The 22,822-nt window shown below is 42.7% G+C and overlaps 1 protein-coding gene across 1 annotated transcript in view; it reads left to right on the top strand.

Annotated features, from left to right (window-relative positions):
• Positions 1-22,822, top strand: part of DRC4 (dynein regulatory complex subunit 4) — a 99,053-nt gene that overhangs the window by 33,176 nt on the left and 43,055 nt on the right. The window contains exons 7-8 of the mRNA XM_086945779.1: positions 3,861-4,028; positions 6,520-6,606. Of these exons, the coding sequence (XP_086801905.1) occupies positions 3,861-4,028; positions 6,520-6,606 (255 nt within the window). The remainder of the gene's footprint in view (positions 1-3,860; positions 4,029-6,519; positions 6,607-22,822) is intronic.

Here is a 22,822-nt window from a genome sequence, read left to right as displayed (position 1 = left end):
CCATATGCTGTTGGGAAGCCCAGTAATACAAGCAGAGGTCGGGAAGGGCCATGCCACCATCCTTCTGTTTCCTAGTGAGGGACATTCAGGCAATCCTCGGTGTCTTGCCATCCCACAACAGACTTGTGTGATGCCAGCCACCTCCTGAAAGAAATACTCAGGGACCTCAAATGGAGTATTTCGTAGGACATAAAGATATTTTGGGAGATACATCATTTTGTAGAGTGCTGCTCTACCCATTATTAGGGCAGCAGTTTTTCCCACCGTTCCCCCTCCGTTCTATATGACTCCAGGACCTACCTCGGGTCTTCTGCCAGAAACCGGTCTAGATCTTTTATAACAAATATTCCTAAGTACTTAAACCGCTGGGTTGCCACAGTCAGAGGGTGAAGCCAGGTTCCGTCTCCCAACCTCTGGGTGAGTGGAAACGCGATGGACCCTAAAAAGGAACCAAACACCTCCAGAATTTCCAATACCCTAGGTACCAAAGTGTCTGGATCTACCAAGTACAACAGAATGTTGTCCTTATAGAGGGAGATGATGTCCTCCGAATCCGGGTCCCATCGCAGGCCACGCAACAGTGCATCTGTCTGCAAGCAGCATGCCTAAGGTTTGACCCCCAGAGTGTGTGGGGAGAGCCTTGCACCCCTGTTGAGTGCACCTGCTTAGGGGAAACTCCCTAAAAAAGACCCCATTCACTTTAAACAGAGCTACTGGGTCTTTGTACAGCAGGCCCACCCAGGACAGAAACCTTCAACCAATCCCCATTCTCGGCAGTATAGGCATAATATATAGCCATTCAAGGGGGTCCAACACCTTCTCGGCGTCCAGAGAAAGGAAGATCACTGGCTCATTAAGTTGGTCGCCCCACGCCAGACAGCCTGCCAGCAAACGAAGATTATACCTAGTTGCCCTATAAGGCATGAAGCCCGATTGGTGTGGGAACCAACGAGGCCACCACCTGCAGGAGGCGGTTGGCTAGGACCTTTAGTAGGCTCTTCGTAGAATCAATGTTTAAAACTTTTTGGAACAGGGAAATCTGAAGCTGGGGAGAGAATCCTTCTTTAGAACCATTTGGAACAGTGGGACTAGATAATCCTTCCTAAGTCAGGAAAAAATAAGCCTAGGCAAAGCCAAAACGTCTGCCCTGCTATTTTTCTTTTTTTTTTTTTGCAAACACTTATGGTTGACATAAAAAATAGTAAAAGTAACGAAATGTAAAACTGCTGCCTTCTAAAGGTGACTTGCATATGTTTGCAAAAAAAAGCAAATAAAAATGACATTGTAGTAAGAAATAAAATGTATGAAATTATAGCAGAAATAAAAGCAGAGAATGGTCTACCAGCCCTTCCACTGAAACTGACAGTTATTTAAGGAAGAGGTGCAAAAGTAAAATGCCATTACTCACACTGAAGAGATCCTGCTGTTTGTTGTGGTGGGTGGAAGCAAACTGTGAAGGACACTTGACTAAACCAATAGATGAAGAGGGTTTATATTTATTAGTATTTAAATTGTTGTTTTGAAAAACATGAGGATTTGAGGCAGCTAAATGTGTATAGGCCAGAACTAAAGGATCCTTCATTATACATATTTAGAACACAGGTCAGATAATCCTCCTTATAGCCATTCAGAACAGCGAGACCTGGGATTCCTTATTTAGAACTATTCACAACAGGACGAAAAATTAATAATTTTCTATAAATATTCAGAATGGGACTAAAGAATCCATCTTTAAAACTATTCCGTACAGAAAATACGAAGTGGGGATGATCTATAGAATCCTGCTTTATAATTATGCATGACAGTGGGACCAGAGAATCCTCCTATAGAACTTCTCAGAACAGGAGGAAAAATGGTTCAAAATAAACATTCAAAACAGGGGGACCATGGGATCCTTCTTCATGACTTTTCAGAATGGAGGACCAGCAAATCCTTTTTTATAAATAATCGTAGGGCAGGCAGAGAATCCGCCTAATAGCCATTAGAACTGCTGTGCCAGAAAATTCTCCTTTGTAACTAATCATAAGGGGAGGACAAACAAATATTTTCTTATAACTATTCAGAATAGTGGGACTAGAGAATTGTTCTTGAAAGCTATTCACAACATAGGATTCCAAAGGATGGGCATTGAGAATTCTTCAACATAACTATTTGGAAAAGTGGTAATAGATAACCCTTATTTGGAGCTACTCAGAACGGAAGGAGATCAAAATAATCCTTCTTTATAAATATTAACAAGCGAGAGACCACTGAATCCTTCTTCATGACTACTCCGAACAGGGGACCAGAGATAGCGTCTTCATGATATTCAGAATGGGGGTGTCAGAGAACCCTCATTTAAAAGGATTCCCAGCGTGAGGGTAGAGATTCCGCCTTATAATCTGAGAACAGGAGGACCAAATAATCCTTCTTTAAAGCACTTCAGACCTCGATAAAACATTAATTCTTCTTCAAAAATATTCAGAATAAGGGTGCAAGATGATAATCATTGTTTAAAACTATTCAGAACAGGGAAGAAGAGAATCCTTATTTATAACTATTCAGAACAGTTAATTCTGAACAACGGGGGCACAGGGATAGCTAATGAATCATCCTTACAGATCTTAGGAACAGGGGCACTAGAGAATGCTTCTTGAGATCCTTTTAGAGCAGGGACAGTCGGAGAATTGTTCTTTAGAACTGTTCAGAACAGTGGGGCAGGGATAGAGAATCCTTCTTGCAGTCATTTAGAATAGCGTTACCAGACAGTACTTCTCTAGAGGCACTCGGATCAGGGGAAAAATCATATTTGAAAATTATTCAGATGACGCGGGGAAAAAACAAAGCCACCTTTTATAACTGTTTTGAAACCAGGGGATTCACGCATCCTCTTTGCAACTTTGTGGAACAGAAGGATCAGAGAGCTCTTCTTCAGGGCAAATCAGAAAATGAGGAAGTATGAATCCTTCTCACAATAGGGCCGAATTGAAGGATATTTTCCCTGCACCTTGAGGCCACTTACAGTGCCATTGAAAAGATCATTTACTTTATCAGCAGTATTTAAGCCCATGCAGTTAGAGAAAATCTCAAAGCCTAAACCTTCCAGGAGGCACATTCCAATAGACCTTTTTCTCGCAACCACTTGGAACAGGCGGACGGGGTAAACAGCTTTCCCCCCGCACTAACTGAGTAATATGTTATAAGGTTAATTCTAACAGATTCCCAAGTCTGTGAGAAACCTCCCTGGTTTCTTCATTTTTCTGTTTTCCTCTCCTGTTTCCCCTTGCTTGTTTGTTTTTTTCTGTCTTTTAGCGCCGGGACACTCTTTTGAGTAGCTGCGCGCTCTAGAAATTTATTTTAACATAACATAACCATTCAGACTCTTCACTGCTCCTTTCTGTTGTAACACAGAACTGTAAGCCCCTTTACCTCTGTACCACTCTGGAGAGGGGAAAGCTTTAAAGTCAGAGGCCCTCATTAAAGGTATGTACTCATTCTCCTGTCTCTGCTTGTTTTTTTCAGTACTGTACTTAGTGATGGTCTTTAGCTATCCAGTACACTCTTCAGATGAGCTTGTATGTCTAGATATTTCTATTGTACATTTTCCCAGCGGCCAGATAAATGCTTGGTGTCTTCAGACCGAGGGTTAAGGCCTGAACAGAGCTCAGTGCTAGGTTGATGTTGGAAGGACGGCTCTAACTCACCCCGGCAGTAACCTTGTTTATACACATAAAAGTGGGTGTCTAGAACAAGTCCACTGAATTATGCTTTCAAATATTGCTCATATCGGAAAAGCAAAAATGTAAGTTGTGGTTCAGGGAGAGGAATATGCTTTCATTGTTGACTATAGGTACTCACAGTGTTTGGCTTTCACATTACAGGAACAGATGGAAGACATGAAGAAAAAAGAAGACCGCATGGAGAAGGAGATGCAAGATGTGCAGTTGCAGAACAAGCGGCTAGTTGAACCACTCCAGAAGGCACGCGAGGATGTGGGCGAGTTACACAAGCAGATGGCTAACTATGAGCAAGACAAAGCATCTCTGATTGTAAGTTTCCTAATCGTGACCCTGAGGCCTATAATGCTAACAATATTAGTGGAATTCTGCTTCAGGATTCACTAGAGCACTGGGAGGCTGTTTATTACTGCTGGTCTTTAGTCAGTTTGCCGCTGTTTGTGCTGCTTCAAAGGATTGTACTGGTGGTTTCTACAGTGACTTTGAGAATAGACTACTTAAATAAAATGTACAGGGACCTCCCAGCTAAGACCATGTCAGAATTGCAAAGATTCCAAAACTGTACGGCTTCTCTTATCCTTGGATTGAGGCTCACTGACCATATCTCTCCACCCCTAATGTTAGTTCATTGACTTTTGATCGTGCAGAGGATTGGGTTCAAGATCCTGTGCCTCATTCTCAAGGCAATTCATGACTGAGCTTCATTGTACCTTAATCAACTGTTCCTGGCTTGCTGCCCAAAGTTTCTGTCCAAAACATCTCACCTAGAAAGATACAAATCCTTTAGCCGATCATTCGTTCAATGTTCTAGGCTCCTCCCTCAGGAATTTACTTCCTTCATGCCCGTGAATAGAAGGTTGCTTCTTCAATTTCAGGAAATCCTTAAAGTTAAAACTCTTTCAACAGGCTTTTGGTTCACTACACTTGTGGTAATACAACATTTGAGTTCCTCTGACCTTAAAAGCTCATGAAGCAACATGTGGGCACCGCCAGCACTGTATATAAATACCACTTTCATTATTGGAGAAGCAGTTACCTCTAGACTTGTTTTTTGTAAATGTCTCTGCTCGTGGTCTACTAAAGAGGTTAAAAGCCAACTTTACATGATCCAAAGCACCAGAATGAGGCTTGTCATGTGCCTGTGAAAGGAAAATCTTGCTTCCATTGCCTTAAACATGTTTTAATTGTCATTGGGAATGATGTTCAAGAAAATGCAGAATGCATCTCCTGTTCACTTATCTAGAAAACCCCCTTTCACCATTACTGAATTCTTCACTTTGCCTTATTAGGCTGCCTGGACTCAAACTGATTACTAAAGGCAATGTAGCTTTTCTGCTCATGTGCCAAAACATGGAATTGGGTGCTGAATGTTTCCAGCACCTAGAGTTCATTTATGAGCGTGAGGTGACATAAATATTATAGTCATTCAGTCAGATGAAGAAACTGCATGGAATACACCTCAAGCAGGTGTGAATCTGCTTCAAAAGAGTGACTTATGAATAGGTCTAGCAATGGGAAGCATTCCATCACATGGAGGTTGAGAAAGAAAAAGTGGGTGAACACGAAGTAAAGACCCCCACAATCTTGGAGCCCAGATCTTGCAGAATAAATTGGTTACCTACTTTAGAATTAGGCTTTCTGGAGTGAGTGGAGTAAAAAAGGAGCACACCTAAAATGTACTCTAGCTAATCAGTGTGTCTTTGAAAAGCATTTTTGCACAACTAGTGTGCTACAGGCCAGGACTTGGTATTTTTTGAAGAACCTTAAGGAGTCTAAAGACGCTCGTGGAGATTTTAGTACAAATTTAGTCACTCATATATTGGGCATGATGAGATGTCAAATAGCTCTTGCTGCACTTTCAGGCACTAGTATATTCATGAATCTTGATCACCCGATCCTAGTGGTTGTAGCATCCAGGAAGTTATCAAGAGCCCGTGGTTCACATTCATGCTTTAATGAACACCTGATGTCTTTTTTGAAGTATGAAAGATCTTTGTGCAAATCGAGATTCCCTAGAAGAAATTGAGATATCAAATTGAGCTTGATATACATTGAGGAATCGGAAAGATCTTGATTTACATTGCAGCACCCTGAGACATCTTGCTACGCATGCAGGCATTAAAGTGATCACTGTTACAAAGGAAGGCAGTCTGGGATATGTGTGTTGCACATGGATCCTTTAAAGGCATCTTGTTACAAATCGAGGCCTTCAGCTAGAGATGTTAATGAGATGACCAAGGAGCTCATGATGCTTTTGATGCAATTCATGGACAGGTTCAGCTTGAGGCATTTTGTAGAATTTTGTGAGATGTGACCCAATGAGATGTCCCAGTGCCTGTATAAAGACTCTGATAGATCACTGGGATTTTAAAGTATCTGAGAACTTTCTATCATATTAGGCTATCCTAAAGGCTCTTGGGCATGGTGAGGCACCCTTTAGAATCTTGCACATGATGAGTGATAATCTAAAGCATTGTCTTTTAATTTACCAAATGTTCGCTAGTTTTAGAGTGTATGGTTAGTTGACTATGAGCTTTGATTGTTAACCCCTAACTAAATGACTTTTGAATAATGTTTTTTCCAACATTCAGCAACCGTAAAATACCAGTTGACAAAAAGAGAAAATAGTAACTCTTCTTTGGATGCTGTCACAGCTTTTTTGGGGTTTTCTGGAGCGGAGTGTTGTTGCAGGTGGTGTGTCCCAAAGAGTCAAATGCTGTTGCATTTAAATGCATCACTGAGTAATTTTGCTGTCTGCCCAGTAGTCTCATTTATTATCTCATTCTTGTCCGATTTGTTTCAGAGTACAAAAGCTCACTTGAAATTAACCAACAAGGAACTAAAGGACCTGCAGTGGGAACATGAAGTGCTGGAGCAACGATTTAGCAAGGTCAGTAAACTGTGAAGCTAAGAAACCTAACAAATGCATACAGCTGAATGTGCTCACACACACACAAATACACACAACAAATGCACAAAGGACATTGCAAAGGCACATACATAGAACTCAGACATATGGAAGCAGCAAATACATGACAACGACAAACCGAAGACTGTTTTCGGGGCATGTAGGCACTTTACAAAATTTAGAAGTAAAAAGCACTGGACAAGCATACACATTTTCAAAGTAATTTCCCAGATGTTGACCCTCACATTGATAGAACTGCAAATGATCCCAACAGTTATGGGACAAACCATTAATCTTCACTGGAAAAAAACATTAAAATCCATAAAGACATTCAACAGAATTTCAAAGCCTTTACAGTACAAAAGAGGTTATTTAGCAGTGTCTGTTGTCAATACTGTTACTTACCACTGGTGCCCCAGGGCATGGAATACTGTTTCGCTCCAACTGAATTGGTCAAGTACTTATGGTTTACTCCAGGAGGCGATAGAAGGGTGGGAACTCGTGCATCAGATACAAAAATAACACACAATAAAGTACAATGTCCATTTAAGGTTGCACATTATAAAAAGAATCTGTTTCTACTTACAGTACAAAAATCTGGGTAGTTAAACTAGTGCGAAATTGAGCTGACATATGAGCCCAAACTTTATTCTAGCATTTACACAATTACAGCACAAGGGACCAAAATGTTTGCAGAGCAGTGGTGTACACCTAGCTCCTGTATCTCCATTAAGTTCTGTGTACCAACCTTTCTTCTTTCTCACTTTGGTAGGAGGAACAATAGTTACTTACCTGTAATCTGTGGTTCTCCAGTATTGGTGTCTTTCATAGATTCACATGCCTGAATCATTCCCTGTCGTCGGAGTGGGAGTCCCACGGTATATAAAAAAGCAATAATATGCCTGTAATAACCAAAAAACCTTGGTAATAACCAACTAGGAAGTAAAGTAGACTTAGCTTACAGGAGCGAAAGCTCCCACACTCATGACTATCCTAGTCATTATGTTAGACCAAATTGCAGCCAATCAGGCGACAGCACCCACCAGAATGTTCTCCCCAGAGGCTCAGGCTCTCAGATTTTCTCACACAGGAGTTAAACCAACACAATTGCCTGAGGGAGCCTCTGAGGGGAAGGTGGGCGGGTTGCATGTGAATCTATGAAAGGCACCAATACTGGAGAACCACAGATTACAGGTAAGTATTGTTCTTCTCCAGTATTAGGGGTTTCTTTCATAGATTCACATGCCTGAATCAGAATAGATAGCAGTACACCTAAACCAATGCTCATAGACGCTAACAATATCACAGTATACATGCATAATGATAAAATGCAAAGACATGGAAAAGCGTCTAGAAAAGAGCATAGAGGAGGCGGGAGAACAGAGGCTCACCTTATTGGAAAAGATTGCGAAGAACTGCTCTTCCCACCGAAGCATCTGCATCACTCGCTGAGTCCAGACAGTAGTGCATCGTAAAAGTGTGCCTGCTGGACCACGTTGCAGCTCTGCAGATTTGTTGAAGAGGCACACCAGCGAACAGAGCAGTGGAAGAGGAAACTGCCCTTGTAGAATGCGCTCTTGGTAAGGCCTGTAAAGGTCTTCCTGCTTGTTGATGACAGAGTCCAATTGTTGACGAGACTCATCTAGCAATAGTCTGTTTGGACACTGCACAGCCCTGGCGCAGTCTGCCATAGGCCACAAACAACTGATCTGTCTTGCGTAAAGTTGATGTCCTTGAAAGATAAAATTTTAGGCACCTCTTAATGTCCAAAGAGTGCAACGCTCGCTCAGCTGGTGTTTGTGGATTTTGAAAAAATGTCTTGAGATCTACCGGCTCATTTAAATGAAAGTCTGAAGGGACCTTAGGCATGTACCTTGGATTGGTACGGAGTACCACCGAATCAGAGGTAAATTGCAAAAAAGGCGATTTAGATGTGAAAGCCTGAATGTCACTGACCCTTCTGGCAGATGTTAAAGCCAATAACAAGGAGACCTTCCAAGTGATAAACTTAAGGTCAACCTTATGAATCGGCTCAAAGGGGTGACGCATGAGTTGGGATAGCACCACATTCAAATTCCAAACAGGAGGTGGCCGACGGATTGGAGGAAACATGCGAAACAAACTCTTGAAAAATTGCTGGACTATCCTTGATGAATACAAAGAGTTCGATCCGTCCTTACGGAATCGGGAAATGGCTGCCAGAAATACTTTCAGGGTAGTATGCGCCAAACCCGATCTAGCCAGTTGCAGGAAGAAGGGTACTAATTGCTCTGGTGTAGCATGAAAGGGGTGCAGATCAACAGTCTGGCACCAGGCACAGAAACGCTTCCACTTGAGTTTATAAGTCTTGATGGTTGACGGTGCTCTGGCGTTAGCCAATACCTCTTGACAATCGCGAGGAATGTCTAAGTGGGCGAACTCATTGTGCTGAGGAGCCAAGCTGACAATTTCAGAGAAGCTGGGTCCGGATGGTACACCCTACCCTGCTGAACTGTGAGCAGATTCGGTATTCGAGGCAGTTGTATTGTTTCGCACTCCGAGAGGAGGAGAAGCTCGGTGAACCAATATTGCCGGGGCCACCTTGGAGCAATCAGGATTAAACGACATGGTTGACTCCTCATCTTCCTGATGATCTTGGGAATTAGCGAAATTGGCGGAAAAGCGTAAGCAAATATTAGACACCAATTCATCGAAAGGGCATCCCCGCAAGAGTCCTTGTGGGGAACCCAGCTTGCAAAGTGTTGGCATTTCCGGTTCAGGGCTGTCGCAAATAAATCCAGGTCGGGATGACCCCACTCTCGGAATATCTGATCCAGGGATGGTTGATGCAGCTCCCATTCATGATTGCTTCCTGCGGACCTGCTGAGCGAATCCGCTAGGATATTGGCAACCCCTGGGACATGGACCGCCGACAGATTGATGTTGTGATCCAGGGCCCAATTCCAGATCTCCTGCGCCTGACGGGACAACCGGGCTGATCTTGTGCCTCCCTGCTTGTTCAGGTAATGCATGCTGGTTGTGTTGTCCGTTCGTATCAACACTGTAGAGCCCTCCAAGGTCGCCTGAAAGGATTTCATGGCTAGAAAAATGGCTCTTAGTTCCAGCAGATTTATGTGCCATTTTTTCTGCTGAATGTCCCATTTGCCACTGACTGTCATCCCTTGGAGATGGGCGCCCCAGCCCTCTAGAGAAGCATCTGTGGTCACGATGAATCTGGGTCCTTCTGATAGGAAAGCGCATCCCTCCTGCAGGTTCACTTCTTGCCCCCACCACTGGATGGAGTTTCTCATACGAGGAGTTATGTTGATGACATCCTCGAAATAGCCTGTTACTTGCACCCACTGACGACTGAGTTCCTCCTGCAAAAATCTCATTCGTAGGCGACAGTTGGGGGTGAGCGGAATACAGGATGAGATCATCCCGAGGAAAGACTTGAACCTGCGAACAGAAACGCACTTTCTTTCTAGCAGTGATGTGGACATCCTGCGAATCTTCACTTGCCTTTCTTTTGATATGAAAACTTGGGCGAGTTTTGTGTCCAGTGTGGCTCCCAAGAACGACTTCCTCTGTGATGGAGTTAGGTGAGATTTTTTTAAATTTACTGAAAAACCCAGGCTCTGGAATAGTGATAGACATCTCTGAATGTGAGTCCTTGCCAAGCCGATGGAATTGGCCTTGATAAGGCAGTCGTCCAAATATGGATAAATTTGAACTCCCTCTAGTCTCAGGCATGCGGCCACCGGGGCTAACATCTTTGTGAACACTCTGGGGGCCGAACGTAATCCAAAGGGAAGCACTTTGAACTGGAAGTCCCTGCCAGCCACTCTGAACCGTAAGAACTTCTGGTGTCTTGGAAAAATGGGCACATGGAAGTATGCGTCCTGAAGATCGAGTGTTGCCATGTGATCCCCTACTGAGAGAAACTGGAGGATTTCTCGAAGTGTTAACATTCGGAAAGATAATTTCTTGAGGTACTTGTTGAGGGCACGCAGGTCGAGGATGGGGCGCCATTCCCCCGACTTCTTGCGGATCAGGAAAAATCTTGAATAAAATCCTGTTCCCCTTTGATGTTAAGGGTACCCTTTCTATTGCTCCTTTCCGAATCATTGAGTGTATTTGGGAAAACAGCTCCTTGAGATGAGCTGGAGGTGGACCTTTTGGGGGAGAATTTGGAGGGGTCTTGACGAATTCGAGAATGTGACCTCTGGAAACCACGTCCAGAACCCATCTGTCTGTGGTAATTTTGGACCAATTTGAGTAATATCGGGATATTCTTCCTCCAATTTGTTTCAGGCTGGGACAAAGTGGTGGCAGGATGTGTCTCTCACTTGCTCTTGTTGTCTCTCCCTCGATAAGAGGTTTTTCCTATTGGTTGAGAGGCCATATGTTTGTTGACGGTATGGCTGGTACCTCTGATTCCCTTGGTTGTTACTGTAGGAGTGTTGCTGAGAATAACCTCCTCTGTTCGAGTAGTTGCCTCTTCCTCTTGCGCCACAAAAGGAAGACTTTCGAAACTGGAGAGAGCCCAGCGACCGTGCTGTCTCTGTGTCTTTCTTTATTGATTGTAATGCCTCGTCAACATGTTGACCAAAGAGGAATTCTCCATCATAGGCCATGTCCACGATCTTTGTCTGGACCTCTAGACGAAAAGACGTAGCCTTTAACCAGCCTTGCCTTCGGAGAACAGCTGCTCCCGCCAGCTGCCTAAAACCTGTTGCAGCCACCTCCACTGCAGCATCAATTATCTCAGAGGAGACGCTCTCTCCCTCTAGCAGGATCTTTTTTGCTTCAGTTCTATCCGGTTCTGCAAGCTTCTCGATATAGGGCGATATGTTGGACCACATTTGCCTATCATACCCTCCAAGTATTGCCAGTGAATTTGCGGCTCGGACCGTGGTTGCCGCAATAGTAGACACCTTCTTCCCTATTGAGTCAAGACGTATACCGTCTTTATCAGGGGGAGTAGTGATCTGTGTAGACGGATTCTTGGCTCTTCTTTGTGCTGGCTGGGTGACTACAGACTCAGTCTTAGCTTGACCAACCAGGCATGCCGGTGATGAACTAGGTGCTCTATATTTTTTATCTACCCTAGGTAGCACTGCGGGTAGAGAATTTGGCGTCTTCATGATCTTTAAACCTTCCTTCCATATAAAAACAATGATTGAAATAGACTAAGATTGTTTTTGTGGCAAGTCCTTAAAATCATAAAGGAAGCATTCTTCTTGTTTAACCTCCATTGATATGAGGAACCTTTTTGTGGCTCTATCCATAATCTTATGGAAGCTGGCAATGTCTACCGGAGGAGACTCCGCCGCAGGCTGGGCTGCTGGAGAAGGTGTTTGTGCCTGATAGTCGTCCCACTCCGACGATACCGACTTGTCGTCTAATTCGCCGTCTTCTCGTTCGTCTTCAGTCGAATTTTCACCCTCTGCCTGATGGGATTGTATTGGAGAAGAGGGTGGTGCAGAGCGTGCATCTTCCGCCGCCCCTTGAGAAACTGATTCTTGACACACTAAAGTGGCAGTAGATGGTCTTGGCCTAGGCGTAGAGACATGAGAATCGCCCAATTCTGAAGGTGGAAACCTGCGATAATAATCGCTTAACATATACTGGAGATTCTGGAACAAATCCACAGGCATTTGTATGCCAGGTGTAGACCCAGCCTCTTGATTAGCATGCTCCTGGAAATTCTCTTCCTCCTCTTGATCTAGATCTGGAACTTTTATGAGCAAGTCCGAAGGGCTCCTGGCCGCCCGAAACGTGTCATACTCGTAGGATTCTTCTACTTCAGAGTCCAACAACTGATCTGGTAGCTGTAAAGGAGACAAAGCTGTGGAGGATGAACCACGCTTCTGTATGAGCGAGGCAGTGGTAGCTGGTGATGGCAAAGGTATTGTGGATGCTCCTGCCGACCACACCTGCATTGCCGTACAGGTCGATAGTGGGGGTGTCGATGGAGCCACCGAAGTTGATGACAAGCCTGTTTCCTTCAGATCCGTCATCGACGGCGCGCCCGTCAACGGCTGCGGCGTCATCGTCGATGAACTCGTCGACGATGGTGTTTTCCTCTTTGTCGACGGTGTCGACGTCGATGGCATTGTGAGTTTCGTCGACGAGGAGGTCGTCGACGGATTCATTTTCTTCGTCGACGATTCCATTTTCTTCGTCGACGAGGAGGTCGTCGACGGATCGATCTTCTTCGTCGACGGTAACTTCGTCTACGGTAATTTCGTCGTCAAAGGCATCGTCGATGGTAATTTCGTCGTCGAAGGCGTCGTCGATGGTAACTTCGTCGACGATGACGACTTCGACGGGGATGTCGTCGACGGAAAGGCCTTCTTCATCGACGGTAAGAGAGCTGTCGACGCCTGAGTCGTCGTCGTCGAAGAGTTTGTCGACGGTACCTTCAGGATTCCCGTCGACGGTGGAGCATCGACGAGGAGGCTGAAGACATCACCATAGATGGTTATGGTGACGAGAAAGTCACTGTTGAAGTGGCAGAAGTGACCACATCCAGAGATGGCGATGAAGAGGCTGCTCCTGAGTCTGCCAAGGCCTGAGGTGAAACCTTATGGGCAGGTGCTTTGGAAATTGCAGATTTTCCAGATTTTCCTGAGGGCGCAGATACTACAGGTGGAGACACCTTCTTGGAGTTAGAAGGCAAACCAGAATCCTGAGAGGATTGGGCCTTTTTTACAGTTTTAGCCCTAGGAGAACCAACTCAACCTCAGATTTTCACTTTTTAGAGGAGACACAAGACCCTGAGGCAATGCTCCCTACCTCAGAAACAGGGTTATCCTTGTCCTTAATCCTCTGAAGCCACAGGAGCAGACGAGCCTCTCTGTCCCTGAGGGTCTTTTGAGGGAGGTTCTACAGATTTTACATTCCTTTGCCTCATGATCAGGATACAGACAGTAGATGCATTTTTTGTGAGGATCCTCCTTGAACAGCCTCAGCTTTCCACAGGAATCACAAGCCCTAAAAAGGGATTTAGAACTAGACATTCTTTGAAGGTTAAAAAACCAACCAAAGTAAGAAGAAACTGAGCAGAGCTCAGGGAGACTCCCTTCACACGACGTGCAGTAGAAAATCTGAGAGCCTGAGCCTCTGGGGAGAACATTCTGGTGGGTGCTGTCGCCTGATTGGCTGCAGTTTGGTCTAACATAATGACTAGGATAGTCATGAGTGTGGTAGCTTTTGCTCCTGTAAGCTAAGTCTACTTTACTTCCTGGTTGGTTATTACCAAGGTTTTTTGGTTATTACAGGCATATTATTGCTTTTTTATATACCGTGGGACTCCCACTCCGACGACGGGGAATGATTCAGGCATGTGAATCTATGAAAGACACCCCTAATACTGGAGAAGCTAGATTTCAGTCTATATTGTATGCAAATCAAAAATATATATTTTGAGATTCAAACCTGTTGTGGGCAGCCCTGGGATTTCATTTTCCTAGCCCTGAATTAGGTGTCCTGTACTGTTAAGCAAGAGGAGGGACAGAAGGCTGAAGAAGAAATAAGCCTTCTCTCCTGCCTAAAATACATGTAAATTTGTGCACCAATTGGTAAATCCTCAAACATAAAGGCTTCTTGGGACCCAGTATAGGCTTTAACTGAAAGAATCATTTGAAGTTCATTGTGACAAAGATTTATTATTTCTGAAAAGTACTTAAAGGCTGTTACCAGTTGAGTTCTGGCGTATGTCCTTGTAATAGACTTAAACAAATGCTTTGCACTAATGCAAAGTCATCTACTGTAGTTCCATCAACCAAATGACATTTCTTACCGGCACAGAGTGCATTTCCATCAGATTAGCCAAATTTCGACTTTAAATCTTTTTATTGAATTTTCAAATAAATTATGCATATAGTGTACATATGGAAAGCACTAAAGAGATCGTATACAGGTACATCGTTATATGACTACCAATGCATAAACAACATCCATCCTTTACACGTAACTGTAACAGAACAAATAAAAAGGTCATATTAACGTTGTCCGTAGATGTAGACAGAAGAGCCAAACGGAATAAAGTCATTAGGGTTCAGAGTATATTTGACATTATGCTATCCTGTAGGTCTACGGCTGATATGCAAAAATGTGTAGAACGATGTTGCCCTTTGTATGGCTAAATGACAAGTCAATGGAGTCCTCTTCTCCAGTACAAACTAGGCCTGCAGCCATCTCATTAACAAATCTAAGAGAGTGTATGATATCTCAAAAGCAGATGCAGTGTCAGCCTGAAACCAAGAAAAAGTTGGAAGTCTGGAAATAGGGCTATTATGCTCTCTCACGAATAAGGGAACCCCATATGTCAGTAAATATATGTGTTTCTGATCATTCAACCAATCACTCAGACGTTCATTTGCAACAGCGAGTGCCACACTCTTTAGCCAGTCTTCCTGAGTTGGGACTTTGGGCATAGACCAACAACGGAGTATGCATAGTTTGGTCACAGACAAAATGGAGGCAATCCAGTGCAATTTGTGCAAAGTAAGAATCGGCAATCCTCGGGTGTTCGACAGGATCGCCAGTGGAGTTTGGCGGGAAGCAGTGTAGCCAAGAGTGTTTTGTATAGGGGAACGACCCCTTGCCAGAAATTCACGAGTGCAGGCAGGATCATAGAATGTATAGTATGTCGCAGTCTGGGCCATAGCATCACCAGCAATCCCATGTGGGAGTTAAACGTACCCTCTGTAACTTAGTGCCAGTCCTGTAAAACCTTAAAGTAGCAGAACTTCATTAGAGCTGCTCTCATACCCCTTCTAGGAGAGGCAAGTGTAGGGTAACGAAGAAGCAGGAAACAGCTGGTGAAACTATTAGATAATAGTTTATTTAAGAATGAGACAGCAGATTACAGGAGCGCAGCCTGTCAAAGTGAAGTCCAGAGATCAACTGACTACAAAGCTGTTAATGTATAACAGTGTCCAGCATTGACTCGAGGGACGCACTTTTGAAGAGAAACATTCTCTTCAAAAGTGCGTACAGATGCTAATACATGAGCGCGCAGTAGCGTGCCATGTTATGATTTAAATAAACACACTTACATGTACTTTACATCTTCTCCCTATTTACATAAATAAAAGAAAATAAAATGACAATAAAAAGTCAGAACTTAAGAAAGAAAATAATCTTTAAAACGAGCTGGAAGGGAACAATTCCTGTGAGACCTGTCAGTGGAAACATGAGAAGAAGTTGCATCAACATGAGGGTTAACAGGAGTATCACATATTGTTTCTTCAGCATGAGAATCTGCAACAGAATTTGAGTTAGGAAGTGAAATTCGAGAAAAAGAAGGGTTAGCAAGTGTGTGTTCTTCAGAAGTAGTATCTAAAGGGAAAAAAGAACAAGAGGACGTTTCATTTACATATTTAGAAGTGGAAATTTTTCTTGCCTGTTCAGGAGTGAGTCTGACAATGACACGCTTACTCCACCACCCCCTTCCATCAAGAAAAAGAGATCCCTTAGATACTTTAAGGACCTGTGTAGGTAAAGAGAAGGTTGAAAGACCTTTCTTAACCTTGCTATTAAACTTAATCATGACCCAGTCTCCAACATTGAAAGGTTGAATAGAAGAAAGAAATTTTGCATTAAAATTTCTTTCTTGGGTCAATTGCTTAGAAGCAACATTTGTTTTAACAATTTCTTTGTCATGACAAGCTAAACAAGAGTTGTCCTTAACTTTCAAATCTTTTAACCAAGACGGGCAAATATTCCCATTTGGATTTCTCTTCCTCAGAAGTCTGAAAGGGGAAACACCAGTTGTACTATGAGGGGTAACTAAATAAGACCATAATTTGCCCCTAAGGAATTTTTCTACATCCAAATTAGAAGACACAGCAGTCTGTATTCCTTCCTTGAAGAACCTATTCATTCTCTCTATCAGTCCATTTGATGAAGGAGAATACAGTGCCACTCTAAGATGTTTAATATCATATGACTTAAGAAACGACTCGAAAGAGGAAGAACAAAAATGAGAGCCATTGTCACTGACCAATTCTCTAGGGGGGCCCTCAGAGAGAAAAATTTTACTAAGAAAATCAATGGCAACAACAGAAGTGGGAGAATCTGCGAACTCAAAAGCACACCACTTAGAATGGTAGTCAACCAGTGAAACAATAAAACGTTTATTACTAGGTAACACCTCCCAAGGGCCAGAAAAATCAACAGCCAGCTTTTCCCAAGCTTCGACAGGAAAAGGAACTGTATGCAAAGGTAAAAGGGGTGTCTTCCAATGCTTATCCGAAATCAAACAAGTAGAACAAGACTCAATCCAGTTAGAAACGTCCCCATCTAAACCAGGCCACCAAAAGTGTTCCTTCAATTTCCTCGAGGTGCTACCAATGCCAAGGTGTCCCTGAGGAGCAGAATCAAAAAGTTTTTTCCGAATACCTAAAGGTGGAACACATAAATCACCCCTAAAGATGACATCATTTACAATGGTAAGTTCACCAGACACTTGAGCAAAGACCTTCAATGAAGCAGGAAGTGAGCGAATTCTTGGCCAACCAGAAATAATTAGATTTTTAACATTGATAAGAACTGAATCTTCCGAGCAACTATGATGCCAATCAGCCTCTGATATACAAAAAGGTGAAAGGACCAATTCCTCTATAGACGCTACAACACATTCAACGTCATCTAAGGAATCATCCTCAGCATCATTTTCAACTAAAGCTAGTCTTGAAAGAGCGTCAGCTCGCAAATTATTGCCACCTGAAATGTATCTAATTGTAAAATTGTACTCGTGTAGTTTAGACAAAATGCGAACTAATCTAGAAGAAGCCTTGCCTGTTCCATTACCATTGAGGAGATGAAGTAAGGGCTTGTGATCACTGAGAAGGGTGAAGTGTGATCCCCAGATAAATGTTTTAAATTTCTCAATCGCCCAGGAACAGGCAAGGGCTTCTCTTTCAATAGTGCTATAATGAGACTCAGCTACATTTAAGGCTCTTGACGCAAAACCTACAGTATTCTCCTTACAAGAGTTTCTTTGGGTTAGCACTGCACCTAAACCCCTTTGACTAGCGTCAACAGCAATAGTACATTCTAAACTGGGATTGAATGAGGATAGGGCAGGTGCTTCCACAATGACTTTTTTCACCGTATCAAAAGCTTGGTTAGCTTCCTGGGACCAAATGAACCTAACATCTTTCTTAAGTAAGGTGCGGAGAGGTTGGACAAACTGAGAATAATTTTGGATAAAGCGTGAATAGTACTCAGCAAGCCCAAGAAATGACCTCAGAGCATCCTTATCCTTAGGGATGGTAACATTGGAAATAGCTTTGGTTAAACAAATCTTTGGTTTAATACCATGTGCAGAAATACTGTGACCAAGATAGTCCAGTTCTCTTACCATAAAAATACATTTCTTAACACCCAAGGTTATGCCGACTTCTTGAAAGCGAGACAAAACCGTCCTCAAAACTTTAATATGTTCTGATCTATTTTTCGAATGTATCAGAACATCATCCTGATAAGCTTGTGCATTTGGGATGTCATGCAAAATTGTGTCCATAAATTTTTGGAAGACACTGGCGGCAGAAGCCAAGCCAAAAGGAAGTCGGAGGTATTTGAATGCCCCAAAGGGAGTTATGAAAGTTGTTAACTCAGAGGAGGACCTCGAGAGGGGGATTTGATGATAGGCACTCTTGAGGTCCAAAAGTGAAAAAATTTTAGATTCCGAAATGCCTGTCAACAATTCTTGAATTTTCGGTAATGGATGGCAATCCACAATAATGTTTTGGTTAAGGGAGCGCAAATCTGCACACAAACGAATCGAGGAATCCTTTTTTTTAACGACAACAATGGGACTGACCCATAAGGAAGAATTGGTAGGGACAATAATACCTTCTGAAACCAAATTGTCTAGGACTTTTTTAAGCTCATCCCTTACATTCAAAGGAACATTCCTCAGTTTATGGCAGACAGGAATGGCATTGGGTTTCAGTCTGATCAGATGCTCAAAATCCTTAATGTAGCCCACAGAATCTTTGAAAACTTCCGGAAATTCAGATATTAAATTTTGAATTTCCAGGTTTTCCTCATGAACTACATTAAAAATTGAGGTTTCATTGATTTGAACTGGTGAATCAGAACCAGGAACTAATTTCAAACCCATTCTAGCCAAGTCTTGCCACCCAACAATAAGCTTTCCATCAATTGCAATATAGACTTTCGTTGTAGTAAACCTACCCAAACATTCAATTCTTGTAACAAAATATCCTAACATATTAATACTTTTCCCATTGTAGGCTTTGGGAATGATGTCAAGAGGACGTAAAGTTTCACTCTTACTCCAATATTCATCAAATAAAGTATCAGAGATGATGGTAACGGGTGCCCCCGAATCTGCCATCATGTCTAATTTTACATTATCAACAATTACACAGCAAGTGGGGTCTTTAACACGTGTAGAGTGATGATCAAGTTCAACTAAATGAATAGATAGAATTTTCCTCTCAGAAATAACTTGGTCAGGATTTACATTTTGAATAGAATTAATGTGAAGATCATCAAATGGAGATTGTAGAGAGGATACATCAACGTTAGAAACATTAGGATGAGAATCTTCAAGAGAAGAAAGATTATTAATCCTAACTGTTTTCCTGTTTCTACAAACAATATTAAAGTGACCAATTTTGCTTCAAAAAGTACACTTTTTGCCCAATGCAGGACAGGTGGGACTGTTACTAAGGTGACTTTTTGAGCCACACCTAAAACAATAAGAGTTAAATTTCTTTTGAAAAGGTTTAAATGATGAGTTCTTTTGAAGAACATATTATAGAAAGTAGGGTTAAACCCATATAGTCAGTGGGACCTGGGTGATTGATAGGTATACATATGGTGGTCCCAGACAAAACACAACGAATTCGCCAAAATCACAAAGTTCAAATACAATTAATTCAAAAAGAATAGATCCTTTAGAGTGCAAGGTGTTTTTATTTTCACCGCACCAAAGTCAATCAATGATCAAAGAAACTCAATGGAGAATGTACACACAATATACACAAATTCAATATGCCCACGGGGAAAGGGGAGGTACTAGGAAAAAAAGGGGGGGGGGTACACATTTAATGATAGTTTGACATCACTAATCAAAGTTTTTCATGTGCATGAATCTGTATTACCATCATAAAAATTAATAGATCCCCATACATGGGGTCAAAAAACAATGTGCAAACATCAAAACAACATTTCAAATAGAAGTTCCTATTAAACTGTATACATCTGGCTTTTCATAGGAGTTCTATATTGTAGAAAGGAGTCTACGTTTCGACCCTGGGATTGTAGGACATTAGATCCTTACTACGCGGGTCTTCATCAGGACGTGGACGGAGGAAGGGAGGGAAGGGTGGGGCTGTTTCCTGGTGAGGAATCAAAAGGTGGCCTGAAAAGAAGTGTCCCTTGTCGTTGTCGTACCGTGATTATGCCAATGTTAGTCCTTATCCTTGTGTTAGGTCGTGCTTGTCTCAAAGGAATCAATCACATTATTTATCAAATAGCACCTCCATCGTTATGGTGTAAACGGACTGTCACTCATTGCATCATGGTGAAATAAATCAATCGTAATATTCTTAGTTTTCACCTCCGTCGTGGCGGGGTGAAATTGGGAAGGTAAAGCGTGTCACTTTAAATCGTCAAAAACTTTTCTTCCGAGCAAAAAATCGTAACGTCTTGCTCCGTCAGGCCGGAGCAAGACGCTACGATTTTTTGCTCCACAACTTCCATGACTCTTTAGGTTTACCAGGATTAGGTAAAAAATGGTTCAAATAAACAATTTGTTGACTAGTGGCCATAATAAAATAATTAAGAACAGGAAGCTTTGTAAAAATTTTTTGTAAAATTTTTTGTAAAATTCTAATAACAGTATATAATGTAGTTGTAAATTTTAAGTAAATACCTTTTGAATTGGGTGCGCTCGCTGTTGTAAAGTGAGGAAAATCAACTCGAAAATCACTCATTGAAGTGTTGTCATGGAAACGAGTGAATAAAAATGGCCGTCTGGGCGTGAGCGTGATGACGTGGTTAATGTGATGTCATACGCGTCATTGGCCGCTAGGCGAATCAACCGCTGAGATGCAAAAAAATTGAAAACTGAAGAAATCCCTGAGAGCTCAGCGAAGTGCGGTACGATGACGAGGTTTCCAGTAACAGTAGAGCAGATTAGTAGTGAAAGAGCGAAGCGCACATTCAAATGCAGGTATTTAAGAAGGAATGCACAAAAATGGTAAAATGCTGATAAAATCGCCAGAGTTGCCGAGGTCCTTGTCGCCAAAATGTAGGGTAACGAAGAAGCAGGAAACAGCTGGTGAAACTATTAGCTAATAGTTTATTTAAGAATGAGACAGCAGATTACAGGAGCGCAGCCTGTCAAAGTGAAGTCCAGAGATCAACTGACTACAAAGCTGTTAATGTATAACAGTGTCCAGCATTGACTCGAGGGACGCACTTTTGAAGAGAAACATTCTCTTCAAAAGTGCGTGCAGCATGATGGAACACTAAACAGATGCTAATACATGAGCGCGCCGTAGCGTGCCATGTTATGATTTAAATAAACACACTTACATGTACTTTACAGCAAGGAGTCGTGCCAATTGTGCAGGTGAGTAATCAATTTGTGATTGAGCCTGCAATCGAGTCAGGAGAAAGCATTCTACAGGCTCAGAAAATTTACTGGCGAACAGGAGACTATAAAGACAAGAAATCAGCATTTTTATAAGTACCCCCTTGCACCAAATTTGTGTGGATTGAAGATCGAGGAGCAGACAAATCCCCTATGAGTAAAGGCTATTTCGGAGCTGGAGATCTCTCCAGAAGTGGAAGCGTGGAAGATGGAATTCTGCAGCAAGACTTTCAAAGGATTTAGAACATCCTCAAACAGTAGATGGCGTATTTTCAGGATCCCTGGTCCTTTCCAGTCCGACCAAGACAGTAGCGAGCGGTCAGTGGTAATGGATTTATTGTGCCACAGGGGTGCACTCAAATGTAGAAAGCTTCTTTCTGCAGGAGGGCACGAGTCATTTTCCAGACCGCCTTCATATCTACTATCATTGGATTACATGGATATTGTGATGCCCCTGGATCTGGATACATAACTTCAAGGTCTGGCATGTCATTATAAAGGTGTCGTTCGATCTTGACCCATAGAGGCAATTCGCTGTGTCGGCATAGCTGGTATGCCATCTGTGACAAGTGCTGGAGACTGTAGTAAGTCTGAAAATGTGGATGTTGCAGGCCGCAAGAGGCTGTGGTAGGATATCGTTTAGTAGATGTTGGTCTTGGTGGCACAGGACTCCAAACAAATCTGCAGGCCATGGAATCAATTTGTGAGGGGAGGGCTAGCCAGTATATTAAAAGGAAACATGCCAAACAGGTAGCTAAACCTCTGGGCTTTCACCTTCTTAACTATCTGGACTCTCCCCCATAAAGATAGTTGAAACGCTGACCATTTGGCAAAATGTGTTTAGTTGAATACAAGAAGTAATAAACTTCCCAAATATCCCAGATAGTGAGTGTTCTGAAGTCTGGAAAGTTAACAGCATTTTTTCCTTCTTGGATCAGTTAATCTTGCTGTCCGAAAAGTGGGCAAAGGAGTCAACAAGAATCATACAGCTGGAATCGATGCATCAAGATTAGTCGGGGTCACAAGAATAACCTCTGTATACAATAGGAGTTTCAGTTCACCTGCCCTCATCTGAATGCTTGAGATGTGTGCCGAACATCTAATGGCTATGGCCAGAGGTTCCAATGCAAAAAGAAGATGGGGGAAAACGGTCTCGTACCTCGGGTAATGGATACTGGATGAGAAAGGATGCCCTTACAGCTGATCATCGCCGAGGGGAATTAATATAGGCACTGGACCATTTGGATTAATTTAGGTTTAATTCCAAATCTGGCCATGTTTTGGAACAAAGGAAAACCAAAGGGGATGATGAATGGATTGTTGAACAATGTAAGCACTCACCCCCAGTCAACTGATCTGGGTTTAATCCAGCATCATTCTTTAGCTCACTCCGCCACCCCAGTTAAGACATGGCCATATGCAAATCAGTCTGACCCTGTGCCTCATGGGAACAGTCCCCCCCGAACTGCAAAGTTATGTCTTCCCTGGACGGAAACAAGCATCCTGGGATCGGTTTCTGACTAATCAGCCGCCATCAGCCAGGCTAACTTGAATCCAGTGGCAAAGTGAGCA

The sequence above is a fragment of the Lissotriton vulgaris genome, chromosome 12 (genome assembly GCF_964263255.1).
Source record: "Lissotriton vulgaris chromosome 12, aLisVul1.2, whole genome shotgun sequence".
NCBI lineage: Eukaryota > Metazoa > Chordata > Amphibia > Caudata > Salamandridae > Lissotriton > Lissotriton vulgaris.
Note: the sequence above shows the minus strand (reverse complement) of the source record. Positions and strands in the feature narration are given on the sequence as shown.